Source organism: Cebus imitator, unplaced genomic scaffold (genome assembly GCF_001604975.1).
Source record: "Cebus imitator isolate Cc_AM_T3 unplaced genomic scaffold, Cebus_imitator-1.0 Scaffold450, whole genome shotgun sequence".
In the NCBI taxonomy this organism is placed as follows: domain Eukaryota; kingdom Metazoa; phylum Chordata; class Mammalia; order Primates; family Cebidae; genus Cebus; species Cebus imitator.
In genome coordinates, this window is record NW_016107765.1 from 1345818 (window position 1) to 1363850 (window position 18033).

The 18033-nt window shown below is 40.6% G+C and overlaps 2 protein-coding genes across 2 annotated transcripts in view; both read right to left on the reverse strand.

Annotated features, from left to right (window-relative positions):
* The window catches only part of LOC108291359 (AF4/FMR2 family member 3-like), a 268753-nt gene that overhangs the window by 199798 nt on the left and 50922 nt on the right, over positions 1-18033 (reverse strand). The window lies entirely within an intron of this gene.
* On the reverse strand, positions 2208-5134 carry LOC119468584 (pentatricopeptide repeat-containing protein 2, mitochondrial-like). Its single transcript, XM_037732500.1, has one exon. It carries the CDS (start codon positions 3142-3144, stop codon positions 2323-2325), a length of 822 nt encoding a protein of 273 aa, XP_037588428.1. The 5' UTR covers positions 3145-5134; the 3' UTR covers positions 2208-2322.

The window sequence follows — 18033 nt, forward strand, 5'->3', positions numbered from 1 at the left end:
CACCTACAATGTATCTTTTTCTGCAGTGAAACATTAAAAATCTACTCCTTTGGCATTTTTGAAATATGCATTATAATTAACTGTAGTTCCTAAAGACAACTAAAAAACCTTTAGAACTGATAAATCAATTCAGTAAAGCTGCAGGTTACAAAATGAACATACAAAAATCAGCAGTGTTTCTATACAAAAAATGATCTGAAAAAGAAACCAACATAACCACTTAAATTTTGGGTTTTTCATCCATAGTGTTTTTCAAAACCCTAAATATATATAAATATATGGTACCGCTTTCTTAAGGCATACCACACACACTCATTTGCATCTTGCTTTTGTCACTTAAAAACATATTTAAGTGATCCATATAAATGGTGATCCATAGCAGTATATGATATAGCCGTTCCTCACTTCCTTTGGGTTACATAGCAGTCCTTTGTATGAACAGACCCTAATTTGTACAACTAGTCCTTTACTGATGGAAATTTGGGCTTTTTTCTAGTCTGCTGTTATTAGAAATTGGCCTGCAACAAATAGCCTTGTACATACAACTTCCTTGTATTTGCCGGTATATTTTTGGAATATATTCCAAGTGGGACGATTGAGTCAAGGGGTGAAATTATTTGTTTGTGAGATACTGCCAAATGCCTCTGCACAGGGTATACCAATCTGTTTTCCCTCTAGCAGCATCGGATGATAGTGCCCATTTCCTCAGAGCCTCAACAACCAAACAGGCTGGCAAACTTGCAGATTTCTACTCACAAGAAAGATCATAAAGCAGTTTTATTTTGCATTTCTCTTGATATGGGCAAGAGAATCTTTTCAAATGTTTAAGGGCCATTCACAATTCATTTTTAGTAAGTTCCGTCCACATCTCTTTCCCATTTTTCTTTAGCGTTGTTGGATCTTTTCTCACAATTTTCAAAAAGAGCTCTTTTTTTTCAGAGACGGAGTCTAACTCGGTTGCCAGGCTGCAATGGCATGTCTCAGCTCCTGGGTTTAAGTAAATCTCCTGCCTCAGCCTCCCAAGTAGCTGGGACTGCAGGCACGCGCCACCTCGCCCGACTAATTTTTGTATTTTTAGTAGAGACGGGGTTTCACCGTGTTGGCCACGATGGTCTCCCTGATCTTGTGATCCGCCTACTTCGGCCTCCCAGAGTGCTGGGATTACAGGCGTGAGCCACTGCGACTGGCCCCAAAAAGAGCTCTTTAAATATTAGAGTTAGTTATCCTTTTGTCAGTATGATTAAAAACTGAAAGTACTCTCTTCTAGTTTGTTATTTACCTCTTGACTTTGCTTATGGAGTTTTTGCCACACACAAAAAAGGTTTCAACATTTTTATTTAGTCAAATTTATCACTTCTTTAATTGATTTGGATTTTGATTGAAAGATAAGTTTTTTCACTTCCAGGACATTAAAGAATCCACTAATGTTTATATCTCCTACTTGTATGTTTCAATTAAAAAATTTAAATTATCATCCACTTGGAATGTATCCTGGTTTGTGGTATAAAAACATATACAAGTGTATCTTTTTCTATTGGCTCCCTACTTATCCTAGTACTCCTTACCAGTCTATCCATTTAGATTGATTTGAGATGCTTGCCTTTGCCTTTATGTTACACTAAATTTGTATCTGTGATTTGTCTGTATCTGGACTTTCTATTCTGTCCCATTAGCTGCCCTATTCGTGACCTAAGCCACAGTTTGAATTATAGAAACTTTAACATGCTTTGATATCTGCTAGATCTAGCAACGCTTACTGCCCCTCTTTCACAGGGTTTTTCTAGATAATCTTGTTTGTTTTTTCATCCAACCTGTAACTACAAAAAAAAAGTGATATTTTCATGTTACATTATCAAAGTAACTTCAAAAAAACAGTTTTCATGAGGCTAGGTCTTCTTATCTACACACATGGTCTGTCTTTTCACTTGTACAGGAGACTCTTTTTCTTTTTTAAGATGAGAGATACTATATCCTAATGTCTGCTGACAAGAATGACCCACAGGGACGGGGATATTGATGATGCCCAAAAGAGTGAGTCAACTTCTGGACTGACGCTGTGGAGTGGGTCAGAGGGGATGGGATCTAGTGCACAACTGGAGAGGCTGGCATGAGTGGTGCATCCATAGTCATGATGGGTAAATAGGGCAAGGGGCCAGAGGCTGTCAATGTAGCAGTCATTCTCTTCTGATTACTTATATTTTCACTTTCTCTGAGAACACCTGTCTCTTCACGTATTTTGATAAATTTCCTTCTATAGCATTTTTTAGTATCTCTATCACGTTTTCCAACATATTTAACTGCATATGGAGTATAATATTTAAATTAGTGCAGGTTATGCTTTCTGGATTCATGATTTGAGGAAAAAATGGACATGGCTTTTGCCACCTCATTCTGATTCAGAGCTAATGCCACAGCGAAACAGGATGCTCTCCTGGGGAGAATTTCTCCTTTGAGTAGGGCTTCTTCTCTTAATGTAGTACAGATTTTAAAAGACTCAGGGCTATTCAGTTTGTAGCAAATTGCAAAAGCAAGAACATAGGTATCTATGGTGAACTTCACATCTTGGTTTTTCATTTCTACCAATACTTCCAAAGCACTTTTATATTTGCCTTTGATAAATAACATATCCATCAAAATGCTGAATGATGTGGAGTCTGAGAAGAAACCTTGCAAATGCTGGTCTTTCATGAGCTCCACTGCAGATTCCTCAAGATCCAACTCGTAACACAGCCTCATGAAAAGTGGTCCGAACTTAAACTCCCCCATAGTGATATTTCTGTTCTCTGCATGGTACCTGTAAATGACATTTTTAGCCAGCTCCACATGGTCCCGGGACTCACACAAATGAAGTAAGGTTATCAACTCCCCCTTCAAGATGAGCTTGTTCTGGGTCAGTTTCTCTTCCAAGTTTCTAAAATAGGTTTCTTTAGTGCCAGGAAGATTACATGCAACAGCCACTTTCTTATGCTGAAATTCTTTTAGTTTCACAATGTTACCTGTAAGTAGGTATCTTTTAGCTCCAAGAGGGCAGCGGTAGCAGGCAGAGCCGGAGCCTCCCACCCCGGGATACACCAAAATCTGCAGGGCCTGCAGGAGAACTCCACAGGAAGGCCAAAGTGCAGCAACCATACCGTCACGGACCATACCAACTGCCTGTTCTCTCTTGTAAATCTCCAATGCAGACTCACTACCTTGGTCTTGCAATCTTCTGCCTCAGCACTAAGGACCACTGCAAACCCAATAACTGTGTGTGCCATGCTTCCTAACTGGAATTTCATCAACCTGAATGACCCATACCTTTGCCCCCTTTTCTCGACCCTTCACGCTCTTTCACAAGAAGCCTCCCCTCCTTGGCCAGTGTTATTAATATGACAAATATTGCTTATAATCTACCCTGTTAGACTGTAATCTCCTTCCTGAAAGAAAATGTGACACTTTATTTGGAATTCCATCTATCTCTCCTGAGTCCCTAAAAAGTATTCCACACAAAGAGAGACCTCCAACCCAATAACTGCAGCACTACTTTGCTCCAGGAAAGAGTTCCAACCAGCTGAGATGCAATTATTTTACTAATTCAGCCAATATACATCATTTGGGTTTCAAAGGCTCCAAATGTTCCTGGAGACCACCCTCTTCTCAGTAAGAGGCAGAGGGAAAACAAGATCATGGGTCCCTTTTCTAATCATTAGCATTAAGAGAAACGAAAATGTCCTGGTTTTTTTTTTCTTTTTTTTTTTTTATCAGAGGGCCACCATGAACTCCTGATGAGTGCAGGATGTTGATGCAACGACCAGAGATGATGTCAGGTCACCCGCCTATGAGAGCAAGGCAGAACCAGGGCTCTGGCACACCTGCTTCATTCCGCTGCTACCGACAGGCTTGCTATTTCTTTCAAAGATTTTTTTCATGGACTATCACAAGTGAAAGCAGTATTAGAAAACACAGCTTTAGGGCTTGGGGAGGCGGCGGTGTTTTAGACTGGCTGGGAAGTGACGCTGAGCAGCAAGAAGACAGATCTCTTAGAGAAGACAGCCCCACTTGGCTGCACCCTCCAAGGAGGCCATGATGCATATCATCCCAGTGGGTCAGGTGACACTGGGGCTCAAAGTCAAGCCATCATCAGGTTACTGCCTCTGTTTCATCACCATGAAAATTAAGCCATGATCCAGGTCTCTGGGTCTTCCCAAGCAAGCCAATGCAGAGCTAAAACCCATGCACAAATGAATAACTTCACAAGGATGAGATCTGTGTGTGACTGATGGCTCTACAAATAACATCTCAGCAAAGGAGTTTACTAAGAGCCTTGTGAGCATATGACACTCTCTAGCTCCACTCAAGTGATAGATGGGTTCACATGGAAGCTACTAAACGGACCTCATTGCAAAGGTATGGCTTCAACCACAGCTGGACTTCAGGAAGCAGTGTTTTCAACATATACCTTGGAAAATTCCTCACTCGTGAGTAAAGATTACATATGCAGGGGCACAGTGAATGCTTGCCTAAAAGACAGTGTAATGCTAAGCAAAATAGTCTGTTAACAGGAAAAGAAATATCATGATTTTAATTCTGGAGTACTAAGTCACCTAATCTTCAGTGTTTTGTGTTCAGATGACATGCAGGAAGCTGAGCTAGAGTTCATGCTTGTCCAATTAATCAAATAACTTCTATGCCACTTATCCTTGGAATCGGCATTAGAAAAGCCCCCACGTGCCCCCAAATCATATAAATTCCACGGTTTCCTAGTCATTAAATACAGGTTGGCCTAATGCTGATATGTCATATTTTGACATGTAGCCACAAGGGATATACAATCAAAATTAAGACGAGACCTCAGGTAAAATTGGCATGCCCTACTCGGATGAACAATTTATGCCCACACATAGATAAAACTGCAAATATCTTCTCCAGATGATGAATATTAAACTGTTAGAAACTGAGAGAGATAGAATTCATTGACTCATTTTGTGTAAAACATTTCTTTTAGCTTTCAACCAAACATATAGAAGAGATATTTGCATCTTCACAAGTACACAGGCTATTATTGTATGTAATTACATACAGACTTTCAATACTACTATAATAATGGTGTTTATTTAATAAACCTGTATCATTAATAAAATCATATTTCCCCTGGCTTTAAACCCTACATGGCTTCCCTATGCATTTAGTATAAACGTTTATCCAACATCCAACCCCTCACATCCTCACCTCACCTCCAAGGTTCTCTGAGCCCATCCCTACCACCCCCACTCCATCCCAACCTCTCCAGCCCCCGGCGCAGCCCCACCATCACTCATTCTGCCCTGCCACACTGGCCTTCTTCCTTTGTTCTTTGTCCCTTGAAAGAGCTAAGAGAAAGGTCCTTGTCCCCGCTATTTTCTTTGTTTGAAAGGCTTTCTCCCAAAACGTCTGTGTAGTAGTTAACTCTCCGATCTCAGGTCAAATGTCACCCCACAGAAGGCCCTCCACAGCCACCCCATGAGTGCTGCCTTTCACCTGCAATCACCATTATGCTCCCAGCACTCACTTCATTTTCTCTAGAGCATAAGTATACTGCAATCAGAAATATATTAGTTTTTTTTTTTTTTTCTGATTATTTGGACCACAAAAATATAAGCTCCAACAAGAAAGTAGTTTGCTTCCACTGTAGGGTCTACAACTGTGTCTGGCACACAATAGGTCTACGATAAGTGTTTGTTACATAGATGAATGCTGTGCCAGAAGGTGGCTAAAGCAAGTTAAAGACATGGTAGCCCACCTGCTTAGAGCTAATACTTGAGAAACAAGTGGACAAATAGCCACAAAACACAGAAAAATCATTAACAGCTGCATACTGAATTATGATTAAGGAATCAAAGTTAGTTGAATATATCAAATGTGAATAAATTATTAAGTCAAGACAAGTCATTTGGAAATGCTAATGACCTAGGCTAGGAAAGCTCTCTGAGATTTGAGAATGAGGAACTTTATGAACTTTCTAACATGGTCCATAGTATGGCACCTAAATGCCTAGAACATCAGAGTCGCTCAATAAATACTGCTGAATTTTGCAATTCTTAAACTAAGAAAACGTTAAAATGTTATTTTAGCTTTCTTAATGAATACTTTTAAAGACTACTTGTCTATAAGTCTTACTGATGTTTCTCTCTTGGAATAAATACCAGATACATGAGTATGAAACTTAAATAGTTGAAAAATCATCCATGGATGCAGGTAAGATACAACTCCAGAAGAATTTTTTTTTTAACACAGAGAATTTTTTTTTTAGGCCTACAAATTTCAAAGAGGCTTTGCAAGTGCAAACAGACTTCAGCTTTTTCACATTCCTATGCCCAGAAACTGGAACATGAAAATGCCAGGAACCCTTTCGATAACAAAACTATGTGATAGATGCAGGAGAAACTCTCCAACGACCAAGATTACTCCTGTGGAGCTGCCAAAGAACCAGATGCTTCGTTCAAAAGCATATCAATTTGGCGGTGAAAAAAACTGTGGCCTCAGCTCCAATCGGGAAGGGCAGGTGGGACGGCATGGTGCAGGATGCCTGTTCCCACTTGCCTCAGCAACCATCTTCTTCTGACAGCAAAACTGTGTTACTCCCAGGCTTGAAGGCATGAGCAAAATACATGTCTTTGCTATATATAAGGACAGGGCTTGGAAATATTTGGTCTGAGGCCATGCAAAATGAATTCCACACATGGGGAGACTATAATACCGAAAAAGATGCAAAATAGTTTCACTGCACTTGAAATTTTTATCTTCTAAGAAATTGAACATAGATAAAAAATTGCTGCATTAAAAAAAGTTTCATAATGCAAGACATTAGAAAATAAAACTTTTTTTAATCAATACATACAACAAAGAGCAATTGTTTTATGACTGCCATCTACCAAACTATCAACTGTGAAATCTTTCTCCTTAATCCTGAGCTTTTAAAAGGCTCTATTCATGTGCATCCATTTTCACAAACTCTTGTGAAACTGGCATGACCTGGCTTGCAATAATAAACTCAAAGGGGTTCTGTTGTAGTTGTTGTTGAGGCATTAGTGTTTTTATTTTTTTGAGAAAGCCAGGACTCCATTTCTGCATACAAAGTTCCTCGTGGTGTTCATCTTCATTTAAATTCGCAGCCAAAATTATTTTTTTAGTCTCTTTAACCCTGGTGGGCCCCCTGAGAGCATGTGTGTTCTGGGCTTTTGTAATTAGGCAGCTTGCACCTGAGCATCTCCATCTCTGGTAATTAGAGCTCACCTCGGCAGTTTCCTTCCCAGCCGATCTACCCACGGAGCCAGGAATGAACACATGGAGGAGTTGTGAGTGTGGCGTGCCGCTGTCTTGACCTCTTCTGCACTTTACCCTACTTCAGGATGGCATGGTTCTCAGTTACACCAGGGATACCTGAAGGGCAGGACCTGCATCCTGCATTCTATCCTTTCAGCACCAAGCAGGATCCCCTCTCATGGAAAACAGCTCACCCCATGTATTCATGCACAGCTACATGTTTTGAGGGAAGTGGCTCCTTCTGTTTTCAACTGTCATCGTCCACTAAGATACAAATAAAGAGAAAACCTCTGCATCTCTAAATGAAAACACTGCATGTATTCAGAATAACTCCTTCTCACCACCCCCTTTCAACTGTCTACCCAAGTCATGGAGTGCAATGAACCTCAATGTCTTTTTTTTCAAGCTGTTTTTCATTCTCAACAGCTAAGTTAACTTTCCTGTCCCACTGCAGTAGCCAACAGCTAAAAATAAAATAAACTTCCCTGGGCAATATATAGAAAGGCATACTATCACACTTTTTTCCTTCGGATGCTTTCCAGTTCACTTGTCAATGAATGATCGGCATGGCTGGACGGATGCTTGCCCGTTCACTTGCCAATGAATGATCGGCATGGCAATCAACTGAGCCTTCAATATAGTAAACATATCAATGGCCCCAGGTGGACCTCTGAGATTTACTTTGGAGTAATTAACAGGTTTATAGTCTTTAAAATAATCCATAGATATGCCAAAGAAAAATGAAACAGTACTGTCCATTGAAAGAGTCCCCACCAAATATGAGGGATGTCTGATGGGGCCTCTCAACGGACAGTACTGTTTCTAAACACAGGGGATACTCCACAGCTGCCTCGCTGTCCAGCAAGTCAGACCACTGTCTCAAGCAGGGAAACAGATGTAGAGAGAAAGACAGGAACAAGCTTGGGGGACATGGACAAGACAGCAATCTGCTTTGGGAAGAAGAGCCTCCGCCCAGGGCATCATTTCCAACCTTACCAAGAGAGGCTCAGAAGCACCTCCTCAGCTACCTAGCCTCCCTAGTGAAACTCAGGGATGTGGCTGGCCAGGAAGGGAAGCAAAAGGAAGGGGAGGGGGATTGGCCATGGCAACGGAGGTGGGGAAGGCGAGGAGAGTGAGGAGCCGGCTGTTTTCTTTAATCAAGTGACCAGTGGTAGTCAGAGAAGACTGGGAGGTCACTCAGAAGACTACGAAAATGAGCTTGGGAGCAGCTGAGTGCCACAGTTACTACCCACTGCAACAGTCCAATATTCACCAGCACTCCTGTATTCTTGCTCTGCCTCTAAGAGGCACAGAAAACAGCCAACCAACTGCAGATAAATGTACTTCTTAATAAGAACAGCAGCTGCCATGACTTGAGTTCTCACCCTATGTCAGATACTCCGCTAAGAACTGCCTCAAATCTTCCCCCTTAAGGGAATCAATGAATATTTATTATTTTAAGTGAAAGCTTTCAAAAATACAGCTGATCCTTAAACAACACGGGTTTTAAAAACTCCAACGGGTCCACTTATATGCAGATTTTTTTCGATAAAAATTACAGTAAATGTGCCTGCCTCTCCTGCCTCCCTTTCCCCTCCCTCCATCTTTCCCACCTCTGCCAGTCCTGAGACAGCAAGGCCAACCCTTCCTCTTCTTCCTCCTCTTCAGCCAATATGCTCCATGGGAAGACAGAAAGGATGAAGACCTCTAAGATGATTTACTTCCACTTAATGAATAGTAAACATATTTTATTTTGCTTACGATTTTCTTAATAACATTTTTTCTCTAGCTTACTTTATTGTAAGAATAATATCTATCATATATTATACAGTACATATTATATAATACACATAACATACAAAATATGTGTTAATCAACTGTTTATGTTATCGGTAAGGGTTCCAGTCAACATGAAAATATTCGTAGTTGAGCCTTTGGGAAGTCAAAAGTTCTATGTGAATTTTTGACTGCATGAGGGTTGGTACCTCCAGGCCCTAAGCGGTTCAAGGGTCAACAGCACACACTCCTGGGTTCCAAGGATAGTCTACCACCCGCTGATCACATGATCTAAGGCAAGTAACTCAACTTTCAAAAGAAAACCTTTCTTGATCTGTAAAACAGGGATAACAGAATTAATAATGCATGCAAGGCATGTACTTAGCTGGTGCAGACAATGATCCTGACAACGGCTAACGGTTACATTATCTTATACCTACTGTATAGTGCTACACACACAAATGGAATGAGGCACAAGAGAGGTCCACTAATGTGTCCAACCCCAGAGCTAGCCAGCGGTAACAACAGGATTCAAACCAAGAAATCTGATGCCAGAGTCCACGTTCTCAAACCATTAACCTACAATGCCTCTTGAGTAAATATTCAATTAAGTGGTAGGTGTTAAGCTGCAGGAAAAAGAGGAGAGGAAGGGACAGGAAAGCGGTCCTCGTTGGAAAACTAGGTTTCAACTGGCACTGTCGGACTGGGCTGCAGTCTAGGTCCTCTTGCTGCTGAGTTCCCTCACTTCATTTCCTGGCACTTCCAGTTTCCCATCTAGAAAATGTGAGGGAAGGATTCTATTTACCTCACATGGGGCTTCTAAGGAGTAAAATATCACATGTCATGTTCGACCAATGTTAGTCATATCAAGATTTATTTTAAATAAATTAATGTTAGTCATATCAAGATTTATTTTATATAAATTATCTGTTAGTTTTCATTGCCATGACTCAGTTTTTATGTTCACTTTTTGGTCAAAGCTAAATAAAATATATGAATATATAAAAGCAGGGCTCCAACCAGACGCCCACACACTCTCAGCCAGGCATCTTGAGCAGGCACCATCCCCCTTGACTGACGGCTATGGAAAAGTGAGGGCAGGAACCTGCCTGCAGTCAGAGACACAACTAAGTGCCTTTATTTCATCACACTGAAACCTTGACAAAGAAACTTCAACTGTCTAAACTCAGTGGGTTTGAAACTATTTCAGAATAGAATTTCTCAGGATGAAAACGAATCTATGACTTCTCTTAACAGCAAAGAAAAAAAAATCTTGAAATAATGATTTTAAGCGTAAGACTTTAAAAATATAGATCTACACTTTTCACTACAACAGACACTAACCACATATGGCATTTGAATGTAAATTCATTAAAATTAAGTTAAATGATAAGCTCAGTTTCTCAGTCTCAACAGCCAGTGGAGCCAGTGGCACCCGTGCTGGACGGCTCGGCTCAGATCTAGGGCCTCTCCACCATCACTAAAAGTACTCTTGAGCAATGCTGAGCCACATGCCCCGCAGACTAGTAACTCTTCCTTTAACGTGTGCTCAATGTACTTTATTTAAAACATTGAACTTCTTATAATATTTGTCACTACTACATTATTCCATTATTTAGACAGTCCTTCCCTTTGTTCCTTGGCTCTCTCACAGTGGTGACAGAAGATGAATGCAATCACTGATTTACTTTTCTATCTCCCCAAGGGGACTGTGAGCTCCAGAACTCAGTAAATGCTGAGTCTTACCACTCTCAAGGGCACAACACAGACCTGTCCTTATCACATTACCAACCTCCACCATGAGGATAAACTCCAAACAATCTAAATACAACTTCAAAACATTTTTAATTATTCAAAAAAATAATCCATAGTACGTATTCTCAACAATTTTTTTTTTAAAAAGATACAATTAAAGTGATTAAAATCTTGAGTTAAGGAAAGTCAACAATTAGCTCTAAGCCAATGTTTAGCAATGCAGTAATGCTTCAGTTTCTTATTCACCCATTAGTGTACTGATGAAATTCTCTGTAAGGAGTTAAGCATCATGTCCTCTGTGACAAATTACACTACAAAGCTGTTTCCTCTGTTCTCTGCTTTCTAGCTTATATTAACTAGCACCATAAAAGAAAGCCTTTAAGATAATATTTATTTGCAGAAACAAACACTGATTCAAGGCACTTAGAAGCACATATGTGCAATGAGGGGAACACTCGAGGGAATCCTAATATTTCATCATGTTGTAGATGTTACTGCCGCTGTACCTGCGTATCTCCATTCTCAACCCACTCTCGATATTTCATGTCAAGCCCAATCAAAGCTGTTCTGGTGGCATACCTGCAGAATACCCACAATAACAGCACCAATAAATATCACGTCTTACCCTTTGTCAGAACTGTCTAAGATTATATAAACATGACATATTTAAGAAGGAATGCATCTCTGTTGTTTACAATCTAACAAAGATAACGCCTAACAAATATCCCAAGCTATAAATAAAGACGTTTACTGTGGTACTGCACTTACTCATCTCTGGGTTGAACAAATGTTAATTATAGAGAATTTGAAAATGGGACTTGTTAATGTCATTTTTAATTTAGCATGTTACAGTGTAAATGTTTTCCATTGTGTTAATTTACACCTGTTATCACAAGCTTCATTATTAGGTTTATAGTGGAGCAGCTCTCTGTGACTCAAATTTGCTTAAAATGGCAGAAACAATTACTAATTAGAAGGGCATGTTTACTTTAATTATATTTATTTCCTAGTCTAGTTTTATATGTAATGTACTATAGAAGTGTATGATTTAATTAGTGAAACCTATTTATCAAGAGCAATTTCTCAAATGAGTACTGCTTACAAAATACAACAGATTCTTTCAGTGTTTCATAAATTCCTTGGATGATATTTCTACAGAGAGATATCTACATGGAAATCTTTCACTCATGAGTTTAGAGCATTTCCCGTTTTTGTTCCAAATACTGCAATAATTACCAAAATAATTAATAACTCAAAATAATTAACAAGAATTCAGCTCTAGAGTAACAAATAACAAGAATTCAGCTCTGGAAATTTTTAATGCAAATTTTAAGATACGGTGTGCAAAATGTAGAAATGTATAAGTACAACCTTTAAAAATCTATAACTAAAATTATAGAATTTCTTTATTGATATTCACACTTATAAATTTCAAATCCTACTTTATCAAATCCCATTGATATGTACACTTACAAATTTAAAAGTCTTACTTTAATATATAAAAAGCAAATTGTTTTATTAAATTTAAAAAGATGTGGCTTTCTTCCTCTCTGGAGTCATTTCTCTGGCTTCCAAAGTACAACTGCCTTTTGTTTTTGTTAAATATTGCGGCACAGTAACTACCAAAGCAATAACCAATTCAGGCAAAGATCATTCTGGGAAAGACTGCTAGGAATAGGATGTTTGCCAGTCTCAAAAGATCACCCCACAAGCCCCTTAACCACAAAAGGAAGACAGAACCTGATAGCACAGAGAAATCTAGTGGCCACCGCCTTATTCACGTGACCACACATCACCACAAAAGGGACAGACTTACACCGTGTACTTCCTGTGGTGCCACAGGGGAAGGTCACTCTGTCCCGATGGGATATCCTCGCATCTTACAGGGGGAAAAATTTGGGATTGGGGGACATTCCGCAAGAACTAGCCTGGACTTTTCAAGATGCTACATGTCACAAAAAGACTTGAAAAAGCTGGAGGACTATTACAGATTTAAAACGACGCTTAAGGAACGTGACAACTAAACATCATGTGTGATCTCTGGCTAGACTTCAGAGTTCAGAAAATAATGGCCATAAGAAAAATTACTAAGACAATTTGGGAGATTTTAATATGGATTGACCACTAGATATTATTATATTGAGGTTAAAATTTCCTGATGTTTTAATGGCAATAGACTGTGTAAAAGAATAAACAAGTCTTGGCCAGGTATGGTGGCTCACACCTGTAACCTCAGCACCTGTAACCTCAGCACTTTGGGAGGCCAAGGGGGGTGGATCACAAGGTCAAGAGATCGAGACCATTCAGGCCAACATGGTGAAACCCCATTTCTACTTAAAAAAAAAAAAAAAGAATAAGTCTTAGGAGTTAAACTAGAAATGTTTAGGGATGAATTGTCATGACCTGAAGAGTCTTTCAAATGTTCAGAAAATAAAGTAAGTATCAAGCAAATATGGCAGAATGGCTAGTGAATAGGGGTAATGAGTATTCCCCCATCTCCATGGCAACATGTTTTTCAACATTTTTATATACTTGAAATTTTTAAAAATCAGAGTTAGGAAAATATAAATAATCCAATGAGCAGAGGGGGAGGCCAAACTAAGAGTACTCCTCATACAACATCTTACACCCAACCTTTAAGAAACATTACTGCCCTACTCTGAATGTAAGCTTTCTAGCACTAATGTTAAACACATTAAAATGGCTGTTATGTGGCTGGGCTTGATGGCTCATGCCTGTAATCCCAGCACTTTGGTAGGCTGATGTGGGCAAATCACAAGGTCAGGAGTTCCAGGTCAGCCTAGCCAACATGGTGAACCCCCGTCTCTACAAAAAATACAAAAATTAGTGGGGCATGATGGCACATGTCTATACTCCCAGCTACATAGGAGGCTGAGGCAGGAAAATCACTTGAACCCAGGAGGTAGAGGTTGCAATGAGCCAAAATCATGCTATTGCGCTCTAGCCTGGGCGACAGAGTAATACTCTACCTTGGAAAAAAAAAATCGCAGTTACGCGTGCAAATGGCTTCATGGCTGTCTCTCAAAATATTTAGTAACAACATTCCCATGAAACACATTCTTCACACTGTCACATAAACATCTTATGTTTTATTTTACTTATTTTTTATTTTTGGGATAGGGTCTTCTCTGTAACCCAGACTAGAGTGCAGTAGCACAATCATAGCTCACTGTAGTCTTAAACCCCTGGACTGAGTATTCCTGTTCTTAAATCCCAGAAAGAATCCATGCCACAGAGCAGCCAAGATGTTTCTTGTAAAAAGACACATGCATCTTACCAGCTTAGGTGAGAGTTCTTGTACTTGTTGTCTAGAAAAGCTGTATCTGCAGAGTGTTTCAATTTTAAGATCCTTTATAAGGTCTACTACCAGGCACTGTGTACTTGTAAAAACATACTTTCTTAAAGGAAAGTAAATGTCAGTGCATGTAGGATTTTGTCTGACCAAAAGAAATCCCCAAGCACCCTAAAGGGCAGATCATTACCCCTCATCTCCCAGCAGTCCCTGCTTCACATTTCCACACTGCTCCTGCAGATGCAGATAGGCTTGACTGACGCACCAATTTCCACGCAGCAGCTGATGCTGACAACCTCTTCTGGGGATGCTGCTGTTGACTAATGTAGAGTAACAGCCAACAAGGAAACAGTCCTGCCGAAAGAAGACCTGCCAGAAGAATGCCACATTCCAGGTTTCCTGTCTCCCATCCTCCCCTACCCAGACAGAGAAACTGCCCAACATGCTCTCCGCTAATCCCCATGACTGACATAAAGCTTTCCAGCACCCTATGTCATTTTTAGGAATGCTAGGGAAGTTATTTACTGGAGTCCTGATTTCCCCCCATGGCAGAGCCCATTTCTTCCACTTCAAATAGTCATTCAGGTAGTCTTCTTTAAATGCGGTTATCCTGCTGATTAGGACAGATATCAAGCCCCTTTGTTTAAAAGTGCACCCACTGCCAACCTAGCCCTGGATTTTAACCTCTGGAGTAGACCAGCCCTAATAAAGGAGGTAAAGGGGTATTTTTAAAGAGAGCTGGAGAATCTGAGCTGAGCCCCTGCAACAGCTCCCAGGAAGATGTCGAGGCGCTTCCATGAAGAACTAGTTAACAGGGGAGCCAATCCGCAGATAAATCAGCAGCTCAGCAGCTTTCAACTCAGTCTTCAAACATACTGCACTTGCAATGTTCTGAGGCTCAAAATAGATCTTCTATCTCCAGAAAAGGAAAGAATTAGGATGAGGCCAAGCTTGTTAGGAGAAACAAGAGAGGCTGGTATTGAACCTGATTAGACAGGAGCATCTTGCTAGTCCCCTTTCCCAAGCTGTAAACAGTTAAGATGAAAAAACTAGCATGGCCCACATTTCTTACCTACTGTCAATATAGAGTCTAAATTAAAATTCACGGGGGCTCTACATGGACAGATAAGTGTCCACCTGTGTGTGTACTTCTGAGTTCACAGATGTACAACATACATTGTGTGTGTGTTTCAAGAAGGGACAGCCCACATAAGGAGAGGTTACTGAAGTAGGCTAAGTTTCAGCAAAATGTAACCTTCACCTTAGAAACCGGGAACCAGAGTAATTAGATTACAATCTTTCCAACACTGTGGGAGAGATTTGATCAATTAAAGCCACGATCAGTTACATTATTTGGTTTACCTAAGTAATGGACCCTTAAATGCAATCAATACTTCTCTAGCCTGTGAGTCTTCAAGACCTGAGATGCATTCAACAAAAAAACACAAATGGATTTTCAAAGAGCCTCAGGATGTTCATCACAGGCTTGAGAGGAGCACTGCAGAGGGAAGGGGGAGGAAGGAAACAGACAACAGACCCGAGCCTGCTGTATGAAGTCTTCATTTCCTTCCCTCATTGGCGTGCTATTTTCATGTTTGTTTATTTTGTACTTCACGTATGAATTAAATTTGTTTTACCAAAGAACTTTAATCCAGGGATGAGCAGCTATGCCACTCAATTCACTTTAAAATTGCAGCATTAAAATTCATTTAATAGGAGAAAGAATACGATTAAGATTTCTATTTGTGTTTTCAAAAATCCACAAAACTTACATTGTGGAGTTACAAAGAAAAAGGCAGAAGTAGCTCCAGATCTTCTACCTTGTCCCCCATCCCATCCCTTCCACAACATGGATTTATGGAAGGGCAATGACCCGGTATGCTTGGGACCTACCTGGAGCTGACCATATCCTGCCTTCTAGGACTACCCTGACTTAAAATGGATCCATAAGAGCCCCATATTAAAGCAAACTTTCACACCGCCTACACTCCTTGTCCCCACTCTATGTCCAGGGTCTGTCTCCATTCCTCCCCTACCCAAACAAGGGAACTGCTACAGAGGAACCCAGGAAATGCTCTTGGGTTTGGAGATTGTGATTCAACTTGGCAGGTCCATTTGCCAAATCATACTGTTTTAGTGCCTAAAAATAATGTATCTGTATGTCCAGACAGAACACTGCCCAGGCCACTCTCAGCCCATTCACTAATGAGGACTCCTGCAGGGGAAGGGTGGGACACGGTGGGACAGGGCACTGCACCTGCTCATGCTTCCTCCAGCCCAGCCGCCTTCTCCAGTATGAGCTCAGGCATGCGCACCTGCAACATGTGAGGCTCTTATCAGTGATTTTGTTTAACACACTTGTAATAATTAGAAAGTGAAGCAACTAATTCCTGACTTCCCCAAGAGCAGGGCTTCTGTTAAAAGGTGTGGGGAAATGTGACAAGAGGGGAAGTGGAGAGGGGGAAATTGATCCTGAGAGTTTACTTTGCATAGCTTTGAAGGCTTTGCAGTAATGATGAAGAGAAGCTGAGGTAATCTAAAACAACAGGTAATCAAAAAGTCATTTATGTTTACCTTTTATCATCAATTATCTTCCTCTTGGCAGCAGTTGAAAAATTATGTTTTACTCAAAAGTCAGCCTGTTGACTTTATTTATACAACACTTGAACTGTGTTGGGTGTCAGCGTGTTAGCCACTGTGGAATTTCAAATGTTGCCATTTGACAGTACCTGAAAGTTGACTCTGAAGTGGTCTTCTAATAACTGTATTCTTGCTTCCTAAAACAAGATGTTATAGCTCAGTACCAAGAGTGTGAAAACACACAGGGGCATTACATTAGAAACCTGGACCTACCTGTCAATCAATATCATTTTCCACCACCATGAAGAAAACACATCCAGAGCTCAGTCTTCTCATTTATGGAATGGGGACGATAATGTGTAGCTTGCATAGTTGTCTTTTAGGCCAGGAAAAATAAGGTATTAGAAGCATCTAGAATCGTCTTTGACATAGGGTGGGGGCTTAGCCTATTATGATGAGCCGTACCCAAAAGTAGTGTCCCTTTGAGTGTCTTCATCTTTCTGGCTGAATCATCTGCTGACGCAACAAGAGAAGACCATATGCAGAGAGCACAAAGGGAACTCCCCCACAGAGCTTCAGATGGTGGCCCTGCACTCACCTAATTATGCACGCCAGCCTGAAATCTGCCTGACATCCCTCTTCCTCATCCTCTTGACAGCAACAGCATTAAAGGATTAAGTAGTATTTGGGGCTTTGAAGGGGCCTGAAGAGTGTTTGTGTATCAAAGGAAGAGCTCAGAATCCGAGTACATAAGACAACGGACATTAACTGGGTTTACACTGACCCCTCTGTATCTAGGTGATGGTCTCCTCAAAATCAAGCACGACACTCCCAGTGAACTGCAGTTCTCCATCCTGTTTAAGGCATCTCCTTCTGAAAAATGACATCTTCCATTTCTTTTAACAGTTAGTCTAATTCTGAGGACTGGAGAGGGCCGCAGAGGTCATTAACACAACCTCTACATCTACTAAACAGTGTGGCAGGAAGAACACAGGGCTGTGGACTGAGGAGACCTAATCATCCTAGAGCTACCTTGGCCACTGACCAAACGGGGGCACCTTGGGAAACTTACATCCTCTGCGACTCTGTTTTCTCATCCACAAAATGAAGAAGCTGCATTAGAAGATGACTGTGACAGCTGATTTTATGTGTCATCTTGGCTGGGCCATGGGGTGCCAGACATTTAGTCAAACATTATTCTGCCTGTTTCTGGAAAGAAGTAACATTTCAATCTGAGTAAAGGAGGCTGCCCTCCCTAACATGGGTAGGCCCCAGCCAATTAGCTGAAAGCCTGAATAGAACCAAAAGACAGACCCTTCTAGAGTAAG